Source organism: Sceloporus occidentalis, unplaced genomic scaffold (assembly GCF_023333645.1).
Source record: "Sceloporus occidentalis isolate IW3139 unplaced genomic scaffold, rSceOcc1.0.p SCAF_50, whole genome shotgun sequence".
Lineage (NCBI taxonomy): Eukaryota > Metazoa > Chordata > Lepidosauria > Squamata > Phrynosomatidae > Sceloporus > Sceloporus occidentalis.
This window is the reverse complement of record NW_028317030.1, coordinates 4,903,657-4,920,399: the sequence shown is the minus strand read 5'-3', so window position 1 is coordinate 4,920,399 and position 16,743 is coordinate 4,903,657. Positions and strand designations below refer to the sequence as shown.

General features: G+C 38.2%; 3 protein-coding genes across 3 annotated transcripts; 2 read left to right on the top strand and 1 right to left on the bottom strand.

Moving 5' to 3' along the window:
- Window positions 1-331: 331 nt before the first annotated feature.
- LOC149288696 (olfactory receptor 5AR1-like) lies at window positions 332-1,288 on the bottom strand. The gene has a single exon (XM_089491402.1). It carries the CDS (start codon window positions 1,286-1,288, stop codon window positions 332-334), a length of 957 nt encoding a protein of 318 aa, XP_089347528.1.
- A 2,197-nt stretch (window positions 1,289-3,485) lies between these two features.
- LOC149288695 (olfactory receptor 5AR1-like) lies at window positions 3,486-9,601 on the top strand. The gene is made up of 2 exons (XM_089491400.1): window positions 3,486-3,494; window positions 8,639-9,601. Exons 1-2 carry the CDS (start codon window positions 3,486-3,488, stop codon window positions 9,599-9,601), a joined length of 972 nt encoding a protein of 323 aa, XP_089347526.1.
- Window positions 9,602-15,454: 5,853 nt separating this feature from the next.
- Window positions 15,455-16,677, top strand: LOC149288694 (olfactory receptor 5AR1-like). Its single transcript, XM_089491399.1, has 2 exons — window positions 15,455-15,466; window positions 15,730-16,677. The coding sequence occupies exons 1-2, from the start codon at window positions 15,455-15,457 to the stop codon at window positions 16,675-16,677; spliced, it is 960 nt and encodes a 319-aa protein (XP_089347525.1).
- The last annotated feature ends 66 nt before the right edge of the window (window positions 16,678-16,743 follow it).

Below are 16,743 nucleotides of genomic sequence, written 5' to 3'. Positions count from 1 at the left end.
TGTATGTCTACTTCCTCCTAAAAAAAGCAGGTTCATACATTTTATATCTTTTTAAATGTACTCTTAACGGCAACATGAGGAAAACCATTGGAAACACATATATATTTCATATTTCACATTCCGTTTTTATTACAGGTACAAACCATATTGGATATATATATATTTTATTAATAAACTGAACACTGCCAAACTCAATGTTAAATATGTCCATACCGCTCTAAGGATCCATACGTGTAAGTGATTACATTGCAGATCTTCATGTGATATATCAATGACAGGAAAAGTCTATGTTTTTGTACAGGTACTATTCATTTACATATTTGATTTATAGTCATTGCAAACATTCATGTGGCCTTGAGTAGACCATCTTGTTGACCAGTTTCCTCAAAGTATTCTTAATCTCCTGATTTTTCAGTGTGTATATGACAGGATTAAGGATTGGAATCAAGACAATGTATAAAAGAGCAAAAAATTTGTCCTGTTTGGGAGAATAATCCGATGATGGTCTCATATACAAAGAAATTAAAGTTCCATAAAAGACAGTAACGCAGGTCAGATGGGAGATGCAGGTGGAAAATGTCTTTTTTCGACCTTCGGATGACTTTATTTTCAAAACAGAAGCGGCAATAAATAAATAAGAGAGGAAAGTGAGCAGGAAAGCAAGAACCGCAAATAGTGCACCTTCTATGAAGGTCAACATCTCCACTTTAAAGTTGTTGCTGCAGGAGATCTTCAGCAACGGTGTAATATCACAAAAAATGTGATCAATGAGATGAGAATCACAAAAGGACAAGTTAGATATAAGAGTAGCATGTCCTGCGGGATCTAGGAATCCAATGGTCCATGAAACAAATGCAAGTATAACAGTGTGTCGTAAACTCATGAAGATGAAGTAATGGAGGGGGTGACAAATTGCCACATATCGGTCATAAGCCATGGCGGTGAGAATTAGAGCATCGGTAATTGTCAGACTCATAAATACATACATCTGAGCTATACATCCCACAAAGGAAATGGTCTTATGTTGCGTTAGGAGAATATTTAGAATTTTTGGAAGAATATTTGAAGTGTTACCAATGTCAGTTAAGGAAAGGTTCATCAGAAAAAAGTACATAGGCGTGTGAAGGCGGGAATTACTCAAAATCAGAACAAAAATAGTCATGTTTCCCAATAAAATAATTATATAGCTGAGAAGAAATATGAAGAAGATTGGGGGCTGCAACTCTGGGATGTCAATCAAACCTTGGATTAAAAATTCTGTAACATTCTGTTTATCTTCTGACTTCATTTTTATATAGAATTTTTTAATTTCCTCTAATCACTAGTAAATGATTTATATTCAAGTATTCAACATTGGAAAGACTTCTTGTGAGTTGATTAAAGAGTTTATGTATTATACATTATAGAGGGATATAGAGTCATTCTTTGCAGGAAAACTAAATGTGTCTAGTCCTTTAAGCATAATAAAATTAGTGAATTAGTGAGTGAGTTTAAATCACCAAGATGCACCTGCAGACTAAATCTGTTTCTGCTTTTCCATTTCTCTGCGTGCGTCTCTTGCTATAGGGGTTGAAAACAAAAATAATTAATAGATTCATAAAGACATTTTTATTGTATTTAAATGCTACACAACATACACAATATTAAACCCTATTTTCCTTTCATCTCACTTTTATTTATTCATCAATATTCAATATTATTAAACAAATAGATATTTTCCTAATATTACCCTAAGGGTTTTTTTCTGCTATGTTTTTTATATCACAGGAAAATGTATTGATTAAATAAATAATAAAACAAAACGGCTCAATGCGTTATTAATGCAACTTCAATATTGTAATTCCTGCTTTAATAAATCCAAATTAAATTTATATGCGAGAATTTTTTTAACGATCTTTTTTGCCAATATTTTTATGATTTTGTCTGACCACCAAAAAACAAATAATTAGCAAGTTCCTACTATACATACCACAGAATAACAATTTAACGGCAAAAATGTTCCGCTTCTCTGTCATCTCTCTAAAACCCCAAGAAAAAGCTATGGCTGGTTAAAGGCAGCAAAAAGACTGTGAGAAGAAACAGCTTTATTATACTATGTGACATGAAATCCTTCTGAGAATAAATTTTAAAATTGAGTGGAATATGCCATCCGGGAAATACCTAATAATACCCAGTGCTCACTAACACTCAGGGCAGTGAATTAAGCAATCTAATTCAGTATTTATTTTCGGCTTGAGCTTACTTTCGAAATATTATCTATTAATAACTTCTATGTGCCATAATTCTAGGGATATAAGAACTGGGAAATCGAAAAGTATATCAACATATAATAAAGCACTAATAATAAACATGCAAATATGATGTAAATTAATAATGCAAGAAAATGATCCACAGATGCTATCGTTGGGGTTTGCAGGTATTATTATTATCCCTTACTTATTAAGTGCTAACATATTCCACAGCTCTGTATAATGTAACTATATGGTGGTTAATAAGTGCATATATATATAAATAAAACCAAAAAAAAACACACTAATAAAACGAACGTTAAGGGCCCTACTCGTGATCATACAATTTATCCTTATGGCACTGGCAAGTGGGCTTGTGAGAAGGCAGAGGATGGGAAAACCATAATCATAAAAGAGCCCAAAAAGTGAATCCCATCGCGATACAGCAGCAAAAATACCAACCCCCTCTCCAAAAAACATGTTTGTCTAGCATTATTTCACCATATGTGCCGCACAAAATACTAAAAGTAAATCTAAACATTTTTTTAAAAGCCCCCCACCCTTCTCACTAAATTTATCATATATACCGTATTTGCTCGGTTATAAGACGACCCCGATTATAAGACGACCCCCTAAAATCTAAATATGAATTTAGGAAAAAAAGAAAAGCCTGAATATAAGACTACCCTATAGGAAAAAAAGTTTTACTAGTAAATATTAATTCATGTAAACTTTTTTTTCATATTTAATAAAAGCTATGATTGAGAAAAATATTTTTTGTTTTTATTTCCTTTTATTTGCCAACCTGCCCCCCAGTTATGCACATCTGCCCCCAGGCTTGCCACTCTGCCCCCAGAAATGTCTTACACCCTCCTATATTCCACTGTGCCCCATGATATGCCTTATACCCCTATATGCCACTCTGGCATATAGGGGGTTAAAAGGCATATCATGGGGCAGAGTGGCATTTACTTTTTGTTTTCATAATTATAAGGAAAAAAAAGCAATTTTGCTATATGGCTGAGAAATAAAATATAGTATTTGATTGAAGTGCTTACATTGTTTTTAATACAGGAAAGGGTAACTATAAAAAGTTAACTTTAAAGAGCATTTTCTGTGTGATCTGTTAATAGAATAACTGATATGAGGTTTAAACACACTTGTTCCTGTAATACTTTGTAAAGCATCAATGTGTGAGTGAGCAAAAATAGATATATAACTAAACAAGGATTTGCTCTAGAGAAGTATCACGGTGAAATGCGTCAGGTATTCTTTCATTGTACAAGCAAGAATATTCCCATATGTTTTATACATAACCAGTTGTATTTATGACATTTTATTGTACTTATGTTTCTAGAAATTCTGGTTCTGATATTCGTACTTTTCTCAGCGCTGACACAACCCATATCACATATGCCTATCTTGAATCTAAAGATTAGACCGATTAAGGTCTGATTAAGGTTTTAGTCTACATCAGACTAAATGGGCTGAGTGGTTCTCTTCGGGTGTGATTAGATCATGCTGGTTATCGGCAGTTTCTAAAATAAATACGCATACTGTATATTAAATATGGCTGTGCATGTATGCAACATTTCTATAATCCAAATTATGTTTTATCCTAGAATATATAATAAAAAAATGAAATCAGACATTAAGAAAAATGTGACGGAGTTTTCAATCCAAGCCTTCGGTGACGTCCCTCAACTCCAGTCTACAATTTTCTTCATGTTTCTTCTTAGCTATGCCATCATTATTATTGGGAATAAAACCATACTTTTTGTTATATTGTTGGATCCTAATCTTCACACCCCAATGTATATTTTTTTAATGAATCTTTCATTTTTTGACATTGCCAATACCTCGAATATCCTTCCAAAGCTGTTAAATATTCTCCTTACAAAGCATACGGCCATTTCGTTTGCGGGATGTATAACTCAGATGTATTTATTTCTGTCGCTGACTCTCAGTGAAGTTATCCTGTTTGCAGCTATGGCATATGACCGGTACGTGGCGATCTGTCATCCGCTCCACTACTTTATACTGATGAGCCTCAAACGCTGTGTTTTGTTAATCATTGCGTCATGGAGTTTGGGTTTTATAGATACTGTGGGACATGCCGTCCAGATATCAAAGATGTCCTTTTGTGCTTCCCATGTAATAAACCACATTTTCTGTGATATTGCAGCGTTAATGAAGCTCTCCTGCAGCGGCACCTTCTTTGTGGAAAGGCTAAACTTTATTGAAGGTATTATAAAAATCAAATCAGTAGAAGGGCGACGTAAAGCTTTTTCTACCTGCACCTCCCATCTCATCTGCATTACTGTCTTTTATGGAACTTTAATTTGTTCGTATATGAGACCCACATCAAGTTATTCACCAAAGCAAGACAAATTTTTTTCTCTCCTTTACGTTTTCATGGTCCCGATACTAAATCCCCTTATCTATACTCCAAAAAATCAGGAAGTTAAAAAGGCTCTAAAGAAACTTAAAGACAACGTGGCATTCGGATGAGAACATATCAATGTGTATATTAGCTATTACATTATAGAAATTACTATATGGTTGATTGTAGATTCTCATCGATATCACAGGCAGCCTCACCAATGAAGAATGTATATTAAAGTGCTTTTCTCATTTAAAGGCATAGAGAAACCTAAATCTACCTTCAGCGCTCCACTACGTGGACCACCATTCTCCTAGCATTGGGGTTATTTTGTGGGAGGGATATTCATGGAAGATGCTGGTACCTGTGGCAGGCCCAACAAAAAAAGCTTTACATTAATATAAGGCAAGATCTAGCAAAAAGTTTAGAACCTAAATTATTAAGAGTATCGTAAACCACAGGGGCTATACACTCTCCTCGCACATGACGCCAAATGGGTACCAAAAGTGTGAATGCGAGAGGAAACATTTACTTTCTTTCTGACAAGGGTCTTAACATCTGGAGATTCCCACAGCCTTTTATTATATACACTGCCAATGTTATCGGCTTCATCTTTTTTCGTTTAAATTGAACTATTACTCTTGTCATTGTTCTGGTTGAACGTTATTATAGTTATTATGCATATATTCTAATGCTATTTGCTTATCGTAATAGATTTACGCTAGGCTTCCTGCTTTAGACTTCCTGTTTCCTGTTCTAACCTCCAACCTGGATTCAGTTCTGTATCTGAACATGGATCCTTGCATGGTGACAGCTTGTAGTGTCTTTATTGCAATAGCTTAAACAAACGTGTTGGGAGTTGGAATCCCCAAAACCATATGATCCCATTTCTTTTTTGGTTACATTTAAAAAAAATATTTGAAATAAATAATTGTGTCTTAATGTGTGTATTTGTTATTGTGTTTTTTACTTATTTTACTGTGTAGAAGGGGGTGTTACAGATGGGGCACCTGTTGTCACAGGGTCAGTGTATCCAAGGCTAGGTACCCCTGTTTGAGGGCTGAGGAATCATCAGTCAGTACCCTCTTATGGAGCTCCTGCTATCCACGGATCAGTCAGACCACAATTTGTGCAGTAAAACAAGAACTACCTTTATTTCAAACACATAGAATTTATATAGAGCCGTAATTCTATCAACATTCCTTTACCAGACGTTGTCAATAAACACAGAACCCAACCCTAAATGGATAAGGTGAGGGGATTAAGGGATACAATGGGTTTCCCCGCCTGTGTTATCCCCCCTGTAGTGCGGGTGCCGTCTGGACAAACAGGGCTGTGCTGGCCGATCAAGAGCTCTAGCCAGGTTACAAGACTGTCCCTTTGAAGGGCCGGAGCTGCAGCCACATTCAGAATCTGGGGCCGGTTACACAATAAAATACATTATAAAATATTACCGGGTCATGGGATCAGAAACCGGACACAGACGCGCTCCATGACCCGGCTAAACCGCACACGAATCCCCAACAAAGACCCCCAAAACACCCTCACCCAACGAAACACTTTGTGCAAACTGCCACCAGACAACCCGACCCAGAGTTCCACAAGAATGTCTGTCTCTGCCAGGGGACAGGAGGCCCGGGGCAACCCCAGTTAACCTTGCTCTGTCACACCTGTGACATCACAATCCCTAATCGATACATAGTAGCTGAGATTAAGGCATTTTATCAGCATGCCAGCCAGCCGAGTTCACCCGAGATCAGCTGTCAGCATTTTTAGAATTTATTTCAATATGTATTTTTTTGAATCGGTGAAGGTGCCAATCAGTTTGTGACCATTAATAGAAGTTTCCTGTGTGCTGTTAAACTCACTACAGGAATGTTTTTCCATGGTCATTCCAATGTGCCACCACGTACGAGATCTGCAAATGCAGTTTGTCTCACAGATCACCGCAAAAAGAGGCCTAACTGCCCGTTATAACAAACAATCCATAACTCACACTACTACAGACAAGAATTATCAGCCTTACTTACAGTTTTCGAACATGTCTATTGGGAGTAAACGGCCTCAATGGACCATACTATTCTTTGATTCACACTGACAGTTAGATGTATATATTAGTTATATGGTTGATATAAGTTTGAATATTCATTCACTCCAATTCACTGCGGCTGTTTTATGGAATCTCCTCAATCAATGCTGTCTAGTGTTAGGGTTCTAATCGTCCTAATAAAATTCACATATACAAATACTGAGTAGGGTGAGGACAACACGATTGTCATGGGGATTTAAAGAGCATGTGCCAATGATAATGGAAAAACATGGCCAGTACGGCAAAAAAACAGGCACCAGTCTGGTAGCTCGCTGAGCCTTTACATTATGGCTGGGCCACATCTGATCTAACCAAAGTAGAGGCTCACAAGTTTCCAGAAATCTCATTATGGTTTGAACACCCTATCACACATGCTAACCTATACGCTGGATCACTGGATAATGTCAACGTATAGACACTTCTGCATAATTAACTCAATTTATATTATTATTATTATTATTATTATATACATATCATTTTTCATTCTTTCACCTGTGTTTAATTAACTTTATATACAATATTGCGCAACATATTAGCTCTAGAAGAGTTACATTTACCAAATATTAAATAGACCAAACCATATTAATAAGTTTTGAGTATTACTAGATGTTCCCAGATGGCAATATTAATTTTTCCATCACTTACTTACTATTACTGTTTTACTCTTCATCTTTTTAACCTACTCTAGGGGATTTCGTTTCTCTATCACACAGTATAAGAGGGCAGCAAATTACTGCCACAATATTTCTCCCATGTGCGCCGGAGGCAGATCATCAAAAGAGGTAATATGAAGATCAAAAGCCCATTTTTATCTCATAAGAGGGGCTTTTGTTGACCATAAGTTGTCATCCATTGCTGGTTATGGTAGGGCATTGCATTTTAATATTATTATTATTAATGTTAATGCAGATAAATGTCTAGCTGTAAGATAATATTGGTTAGAGGATGATCGTTTTTAAAGGTATGGTGGAAATGTGTTAACAGCATAAATAAATACATATATTTGCACAGATATATTTCTTTAATATCGAGTTACTATAAGCATTACTGAAACCCTTCCATAAAGAGATAGATTAAATAATTTAATTGCAAATATTCTTTATGTTAACAGCACCGATGTATTTCACAGCTCTTTACACAGAAGGGTTAGAAGAATCAATAGGAACTGTTCATTTGAAATATCATAACAGATAAATGTTTGGAGTTTCCAACATGAATGTAATAATAATAATAATAATAATAATAAAACGAAAGACAGTAAGTTTAAAATGTGGAATAAGAGACAAGGGGCATCATAGAGCTTACAATCTATCAAATCTAATTCTGTGAATTGCTGCATTGTATTTTAGTGAGCACAGGGTTTTTAGAAATTGTAAACATTTCTGGCAGGAAAGACATTGACCCAAAAATTCTACCTGGAGTACAGACATGTAACTAGTTAGGTTCATCAAGTTTGCAAAAATAGATAAACAGCTCAGTGAACACTATAGGTGGGCATCTGTTCGGACCCCTGTGCGCTCCCGCTGAAATGGGGTGGCCCATCTGCACAATTTTTTCGTTAGAACAATGAGCTTGATTATTAAAAATCTCATGTTGAAATGTTCCGATTCACCTCTATACTCACTCATTAGACAATAAACTGACATTTCTACCTGTGTATCCACAATGCCTCATGATTTCTTCGTTAGGAGTATGAAGGCCTTGACTGTCCATCTGGCACACCGGGCAAATTTTCCAGCAGCAGATCGGGTCCTGTAGTGTGTAGCCCCCCCGGCTGTATACTCCCAGCTCAACGCTGCTGGAGTTTAAAAGCATAAAATGCAGCTACACGTATCCAGCCAACGCATACGTCATACAGCAGCCAAGGCCACTTTTCATCCCCTGTCCGGGCCCAGGTATTCTTTATGTTTAATGATTTTTAATTATATTTTCCCATAGAAAATACGAAATAAAATGGAATTTGAAGATAAGCAGAATGTAACAGTATTTTTCATACAAGGCTTGACCGATTTCCCAAAACTGCAATTCACAATTTTCTTATTGTTTTTGCTGAGCTATGTCATCGTTTTCTTAGGAAACATAACAATTTTTGTTGTTATTCTGCATGATCCTCACCTTCACACTCCTATGTACATTTTCCTGATGAACCTTTCATTGACTGACATCGGTAACACCTCGAATGTTCTACCAAAAATGTTAACTATTCTTCTAACGCAACGTAAGACCATTTCCTTCGAGGGATGTATAACTCAGTTGGTTATGTTTATATCTCTGACAGTTACTGAGGTTCTAATTCTTTCAGCCATGGCGTATGACCGATATGTGGCAATTTGTCACCCCCTCCATTACTTTATCTTGATGAGTTTAAGATACACCTTTATACTCATAGTTGCATCTTGGACCATTGGTTTTCTGGACACTACAGGACATGGTGTCCTTGTGTCTAAACTGTCCTTCTGCGAATCCCATCTGATTGATCATGTTTTTTGTGATCTTACGACATTGTTGAAGATCTCCTGCAGCGACACCTTTAAAGTGGAAATGTTAACCTTCATCGAAGGGGGAATATTTACCGTTCCTGCTTTCCTGCTCACTTTCATCTCATATATATTTATTGTTTACACAGTTCTGAAAATAAAGTCATCAGGAGGTCGACAAAAGGCATTTTCCACGTGTGCTTCTCATCTGACCTGCGTTACTATGTATTATGGAACCTTAATCCCTTTGTATATGAGACCCACATCAAGCTATTCTCCTAAACAGGATAAATTTTTTTCTCTTTTATACATTGTCTTGATTCCAATGTTAAATCCTGTTATATACACACTGAAAAACCAGGATATTAAAGAGGCTATGAAGAGACTAATGAACAAAATAAATTTTTGCTCATTTTTAAAATAATTCAATTCTCCTACTTTCTTCAGAAATAAATGAGCAAATGCTCTGAAAAAGACCCCTCGTCTTATAATCGGGGTCGTCTTATAATCTGACCTCAAATAAGTCTGACTATGAGACTAAGACCCAGATTCCCGCAGCGCTGCAGGGGACCTGGGTCCTCCTGTCTTATGCCCCCCAAACTTTCCGGTGCTTCTGACTGGTGTGTAGCCGGGGCAGCGTGTAGGCGGGAGGAGGTGCGGTCAGCAGTTGTCTGCGTCCATCGCGCAGACCTTCCCCGGCTGTCAGAGAGAATTCCCCACACCGGTGCAGGGAACTCTCCTCACTGACAGCCGGTGCGGGAAACTCTCCTCACTGACAGCAGGGGAAGGTCTGCGCGATGGACGCAGACAACCCCCGCTGCTAACCGCACCTCCTTCCGGATGCAGCGGAAGTTGTCTACCTGCTGCCCCACCTACACACCGGGGAATCAGAAGCACCGGTAAGTTGGGGGGGGTGTTAAATGGGAGGCATAAGGCATTTATGTAGGCCGAGTGCTCTGTGAAATGCCTTTTAACCCCCTTAATGCCACTCTGCCTCCAGAAATGCCTTTAAACCCTCCATATGCCATTCTGCCTCCTGAAATGTCTTATACCTCCCTATATGCCACTCTGCCCCCATAATATACCTTTTAACATTTAACATAAGGCATTTCTGGAGGCAGAGTGGCACATAGGGGGTCAAAAGGCATTTCATTTGGCACAGTGGCATATAGAGGGTTAAAAGGCATATCATGGGGCACAGTGGTATTTAGAGGGTTAAAGGGCATATCATGGGGCACAGTGGCATATAGGGGGTATAAGGCATTTCTGGGGCAGAGTGGCAAGCCTGGGGGCAGATGTGCATAACTGGGGGGCAGGTTGGAAAATAAAAGGAAATAAAAACAAAATATTTTTCTCAATCATAGCTTTTATTTAAAAAAAATAGTTTACATAGTTAAGATGAATTAACATTTACTGGTAAAACTTTTTTCCTATAGGGTCGTCTTATATTCAAACTTTTTCTTTTTTTCCTAAATTAATATTCAGATTTTGGGGGGTCGTCTTATAATCAGGGTCGTCTTATAATCGAGCAAATACGGTAATTATAATCTTTGTATCCCTCTATTAAAATGATCCTGAGACAGTGAATGTGTACCACATGTAATAATTGGTATTTATAGGAAATCATAAACTGGAGTCTATTATAATCACTTGAGGAGATGGATTCACTAAACAGCAAGTGCATGTGAGTTGGGAAAAACCTTTAGCTTCCATACACTCAATAGCAATACAGTCATGTTGATGGAACTTGACAAAAACAAGCAACTTGTGGATTCAGTTACCCTTAATTGGCTTGTAAGTTGCAAACCCGAGTTGAAACGTGAGTCATCACTTAACGGTAATTTAAAAAAAATAACAAATAAATTAATAATACATAGTGTGGGAAGGGCAGGGGTTAAGAAAATAATCCTTGGGGTATAGGTTCCAATCACAATACTTCCTGCTCAGCCGAATGGTAAATGTATAATAAAGTACATATCTGAGACAGGGACCCTCATCCCGTGCCTCCATCTCATCCCCTGTCTGTACCCACGAAATGCCCATTGGGGTGTGTGGAGGGGATGAAGTGGCAAAATATCCTCTAGAGGTACAGTGGTACCCTTTCCCATGGTTCTCCCTCTCCTTCTATTCCTGTCCTATGGAATGGCAGGGGTAGTTTCTGTAAACTAAAATGAAATGTAAACCTTACATACCCCCTATAAAAACAAAATAGTGTAAACAAAAATAATCCAGACCAGCTTCACCCCATCTGGGGTCCCTCCGCACGCGTGATTGTTTTTTTAACCAGTCAAATACATGGAAACATCCAATAGACAAAAGCAAGGTTAAGAAACATATCCTTTCTTAGTGTTCTATGCCCCACTCTGCACTGGCGGCTGGTGGGTAATTCCAATGGGGGTTCACATGCTGCTGTTCCCTCTTCATGAACACACAGAATAATGGCACTTTGCGCCTTGCGTCGTTAGCCACACCTCCTTACTCGGGTCAGGGTGGGTAGACTCCGGGCTGGGCGGGGAGTGTGTTGGCAGGGAGCTGACGGCTGGGAGCTCCTCCCCCGATCAAATGAGCGGCTCAGCCGGCGCTTTGTCATGTAAGCAAGGTTGTGGCAGCAATTGAGCAAATAGGGTCTTTCTTCTATCGCACATGCTATCGAGGCATTTCAGCAATACCGTTTTAAGCTTAGGAGGCGATTGTCGGTAGCCTCCTACGCTCTTTTAGATCAGATGTCCGCCGCCATACACTGTATGACGGATGTTGACATCTGGGGCATCTGCAGTAGATTTCCGTGGTACTGAATGCTTGGACATCGAGGCATTACAGCAACACCATTTAAGCAAAGAAAGTGATCTTAGATCGCTTTCTAAGCTTATTTAATGCCATGACTTGCCAGGCATGCCATTGGTCGATAAGTGACTGATTTTCATTGGTCGTTAAGGGGTAAACACAGAAACATCTTTACATATTGAACTGAAATTTAATTTGCATAAATAGTAAAATGATATTTTTTAAATGGCGTTACATATATAATTTATTTTGCCTTATGTAGTTATTTAAAGCTATACACAATGGCATGCAACACGTTAGCATTTAGAATAACATTTGCCAAATATTTGTAGGGGTAAATCTGTTGTAAATAATAAATAGTTACTTATATACACTATATGGACAAAATATTGACCATTACACCAACAGGGACTTTGATGACATCACATTTTAAATACACAGACATTAATGTGACGTTGGTCCCCCCTTTGCAGCTATAACGGCTTTCCGCTCCTCTGGGAAGGCTATGCACACAAGACTTTGGAGAGTCATCCAGTAAAGCATTTTTTGAGGCCAGACACTGATGTTGGATGAGAAGGCCTGGCGTGCAATCTCCATTCTAGTTCATCCATGGTGTTCGATGGGGCTGAGGTCAGGGCTCTGTGCGGCCGGTCAAGTGCTTCCAAACCAAACTCATCGAACTATGTCTTTATGGACCCTGCTTTGTGCACTGGGGCGCAGTCATGCTGGAATAGAAAGGGTCTTCCCCAAACTATTTCCACAAAGTTAGAAGCATAACATTGTCCAAAATGTCTTGGTATGCTGACGGGGACATAGCTGCAAAGGGGGGGAAACTACATATTAATGTCTATGTATTTAAAATGTCATTAAAGTCCCCGTTGGCGTACTGGTCAGGTGTCCCAATACTTTTGTCCATTTAGTGAATCATTATTTTAGCTAATTCCCTGCTCATTATTTGACTAAATGGGTGATTACTGGGTTTTCCCAGTTCACAGAACTCTTTGTTCCATCGCTTACAATCACACAGTGCTACACGTCATACTCTGTATTCTCCGGAGGATTTCTTTTCTCCGTCACACAGTATAAACAGGGCAGAGAATGACTGCCAAATCCCAAACCCTTTCTCTTGCCTAAACCGAAGAATGGATCCTGCAGGGTTTCACCACGAAAAGGCAGATCTGCAAAGGAGATGAAAAGATTCCATTATTGAAGGCAGATATACACATGCAGGACTTTGCTGGTCATACATTGTCGTCCTCCTCTGTTTACGGTAGGACATTACGTATATTTATTTTCATTGATGTAGATATCTACAATGTAAGAGAATAGTGTATGTGGAATGACCAGTTTTAAAGGTAAGGAACATATGTATTTACAGTGTAGATCAATATATATATATGTAGATGGCTAAATTCTATAATATTTATTTTATAACAGACACATTATTTCCTAAAAGATAGTGAAAAAAAAGTATGGAGGGCACAGCTTAAGAAGCTGCAGCAGAAAAGTGGGCTGAGGTGTAAGGAGCCAAGGAGCATCATAGTGCTTACAATCTATCAGATCTAATTTTGTGAAGTGAGAAAAACAGTTTTTGGTTTTTCACTTAGGACTCATGTTATTATTTGGGGGTTTTTTTTACCTTTCATTTTTGTCACGCATTTAAAAAAAAATAAAAAATTCTATATTCTATTTACTGTTTTATCTCCTGTTTTCGTTCTCTAACTCTCTGTACTTTGCTAAATGAGACCATTATTATTTGGAGCATTTATTAAAATTCCACACACTAGTTAATCTTTTGAATGCCCAAATGGTGACCACAGGTGTACAGAAATCATAACATGAAAAATATGTAAATGAGAAGCAGAGATAAACATTTTAACCCCTTCAGGACCGGGTTTTGTTACTAAGGTTGCGCTAAAAGACCGGAGCCGTTTTTGGTTTTTTTGCTATGTCTTTCTTCAACTATAAATTCTCTCTTCTCAATTAGTGCACCCACACAAATCATATATTGCTTTTTTCATTTGAAATAATAATTATATATATAAACCATCATTAAGTATGAAAAATATCTAAAAATATAGGGGAAATTAGGAAAAAAAAAAAAGAAATATTTTCACAGTTTCACCTATAAAAAAATTTGATATAACCAGTGCAAATAGAAAAAAGAACTCCAAAAGTGTATTTAGGTATTTTTCCTGTTTTTGGACACCCCTCATATGCCTGGTATTTTCATTTATTTTGGCGCATCGCTGTTTCTAAACAAGATTTTTTTTAAATGTGGTTTCCTGGGAGTTGTGCCCCAATAGTAGCCAGAAAAAGAAAAACTGCTCAACAAAACTATATCATAAAATGACTGAAACAACTTGTGATTTGGAGTCAAAACTGGAACGTGCGCATTTTAATTTTTAAACTTTTTTTAAATTTTTTTTTTATCAGATTACTTGTAAGTGACAGGTTTAGGCCGCGGGAGACAGATCAATAGTGACTTAAAATGTGATTAGTTAATAATAATTATTATTTTTTTAATTTAATATTAATGTTTTTTTCATAATTACCCTAGATGACCCCTTTCTCTTTGTAGGGTCATCCAGGAGCTGCCATAATGATCAGATCACTCCTATTGGGCAGGAGTGATCTGATCATCATCAGCCCACTTCGATTGGTTCTGCAGCAGTTATTAAACTCACAGCATTTGACCTGGAAGCACCCTGGACTTTCAGGTCAGTGCTGTTATTTTTTTTATATTTTTTTAACTCTTTCAATGCTGATGCTCCATTGAAGCACAGCATTGGCTGATATTTAGTCCCCACAAGCTTGTGGGGACTAATATTAACCCCTGCAATGCTGTGATGGGGTCATACACAATCGTGTCATTGAAGGGGTTGATTGAGCAAGGGAGGGGGTGGGGGCTGGTCTCCACACTCATGTGGAGACCGAAGAACCCTTTCTCCCTGTCCCTAAAGCTGCCTCTGGCATTTGGGACACAATCTCCAGTAGACGGGAGATTGCAGGGAGGAGTCTGTTTGATCACTCCTACAAGAGTGATCAAACAGACTCCTCCCTGCAATCTCCGATCTACCAGAGACTGTGGGGGCTCATTTTTGCTGTTGCTGGTCTGGCTGGGGTTCCAGGCAGACCATAGCAGCAGAGCCCCATAGAAAATGGGTATTAACCCCTAAAATGCCACGGTATTGAAGGGGTTAACGCTGCACTGCTGCTCTCATGGACCGACCAGGCAGCAGGGGAATGTTGTGTCAGGTCCCCACACTTGCCTGAAGCTGCCTGTTCGCTCCATGAGAGCGGCAGTGCCACGTTAACCCCTTCAATGCCGCATTTTATGAAAAACAGATTTTGGAGTGATTGAAGGCTCGGGGGCAGGCTCGGGGGCGGGCTCTGGGTGGCTGTGCTGTCTGCTAAGACACCCGGGCAGACAGCAGCAGCAGTGCCCCCCCCGATCACCACGATTTTGGCAACGTGGGGGCATTTTTTTGAGATGACGTACCAGGTACGTCCCGGTCTCGAAGGGGTAAAAAGGCCAACCCCAGTGTGTTTTTCCTGTATGAAGTGCTGATCTGGCCCTGCACAATTTAGATTTAAACAAATTATCTTAATTCAACAAAATATTCACCTGTAAACTCACCAATTAGACAATAAACCCCTAAGAGACACTTCTACCTGTGTATCGCAAGTTCATCATTATAAGTCCTTGGTTAATGGTGATAGTGTGAACAAACATATAATATTCTTATGTTTTTTATTTCCCCTTAGAAAACACTATATAAAATGAAACCAGAAGATAACCAGAATATGACAGATTTTTTCATCCAAGGCTTGACTGATATCCCACAATTTCAATTCCCAATTTTCTTCATTTTTCTGCTGAGCTATGTCATCATTTTCATAGGAAACATAACCATTTTTCTTGTTATTCTGCATGATTCCCACCTGCACACTCCCATGTACATTTTTTTGATGAACATTTCTATAACTGACATCGGTAACACCTCGAATATCTTACCAAAAATGTTAAATATTTTCCTTACTCAGCATAAGACCATTTCCTTCGAGGGATGTATAACGCAGTTGTTTTTGTTTATATGTCTGACACTTACTGAGGTTCTAATTCTTGCAGCCATGGCGTATGACCGATATGTGGCAATTTGTCACCCCCTCCATTACTTTATCTTGATGAGTTTAAGATACACCTTTATACTCATAGTCGCATCTTGGACCATTAGCTTTCTGGACACTACGGGACACGCTGTCCTTGTGTCTAAACTGTCCTTCTGCGAATCCCATCTGATTGATCATGTTTTTTGTGATCTTACGACATTGTTGAAGATCTCCTGCAGCGACACCTTTAAAGTGGAAATGTTAACCTACGTTGAAGGGGCAATATTTACCGTTCCTGCTTTCCTGCTCACTTTCATCTCATATATATTTATTGTTTCTTCAATTCTGAAAATAAAGTCTTCCGAAGGTCGGCAAAAGACATTTTCCACGTGTGCTTCTCATCTCACCTGCGTTGCTGTGTTTTATGGAACTTTAATTTGTTTGTACATGAGACCCACATCAAGCTATTCTCCTAAACAGGACAAATTTTTTGCTCTTTTATATATTGTCTTGATCCCAATGCTTAATCCTATTATATACACACTAAAAAACCAGGACGTTAAAGAGGCTCTGAAGAAATTAACGAACAAGGTGGCAAATTAATTTTTCTAATGTTCATATCCCAATAAGTCAATTCTCCAATTGTCTTAATAAATAGATTTGATCTGA

What these genes read in the sequence shown, in the direction of transcription:
- LOC149288696 (XM_089491402.1), bottom strand. Translation starts at nt 1,288, where the DNA reads ATGAAGTCAGAAGATAAACAGAATGTTACAGAATTTTTAATCCAAGGT.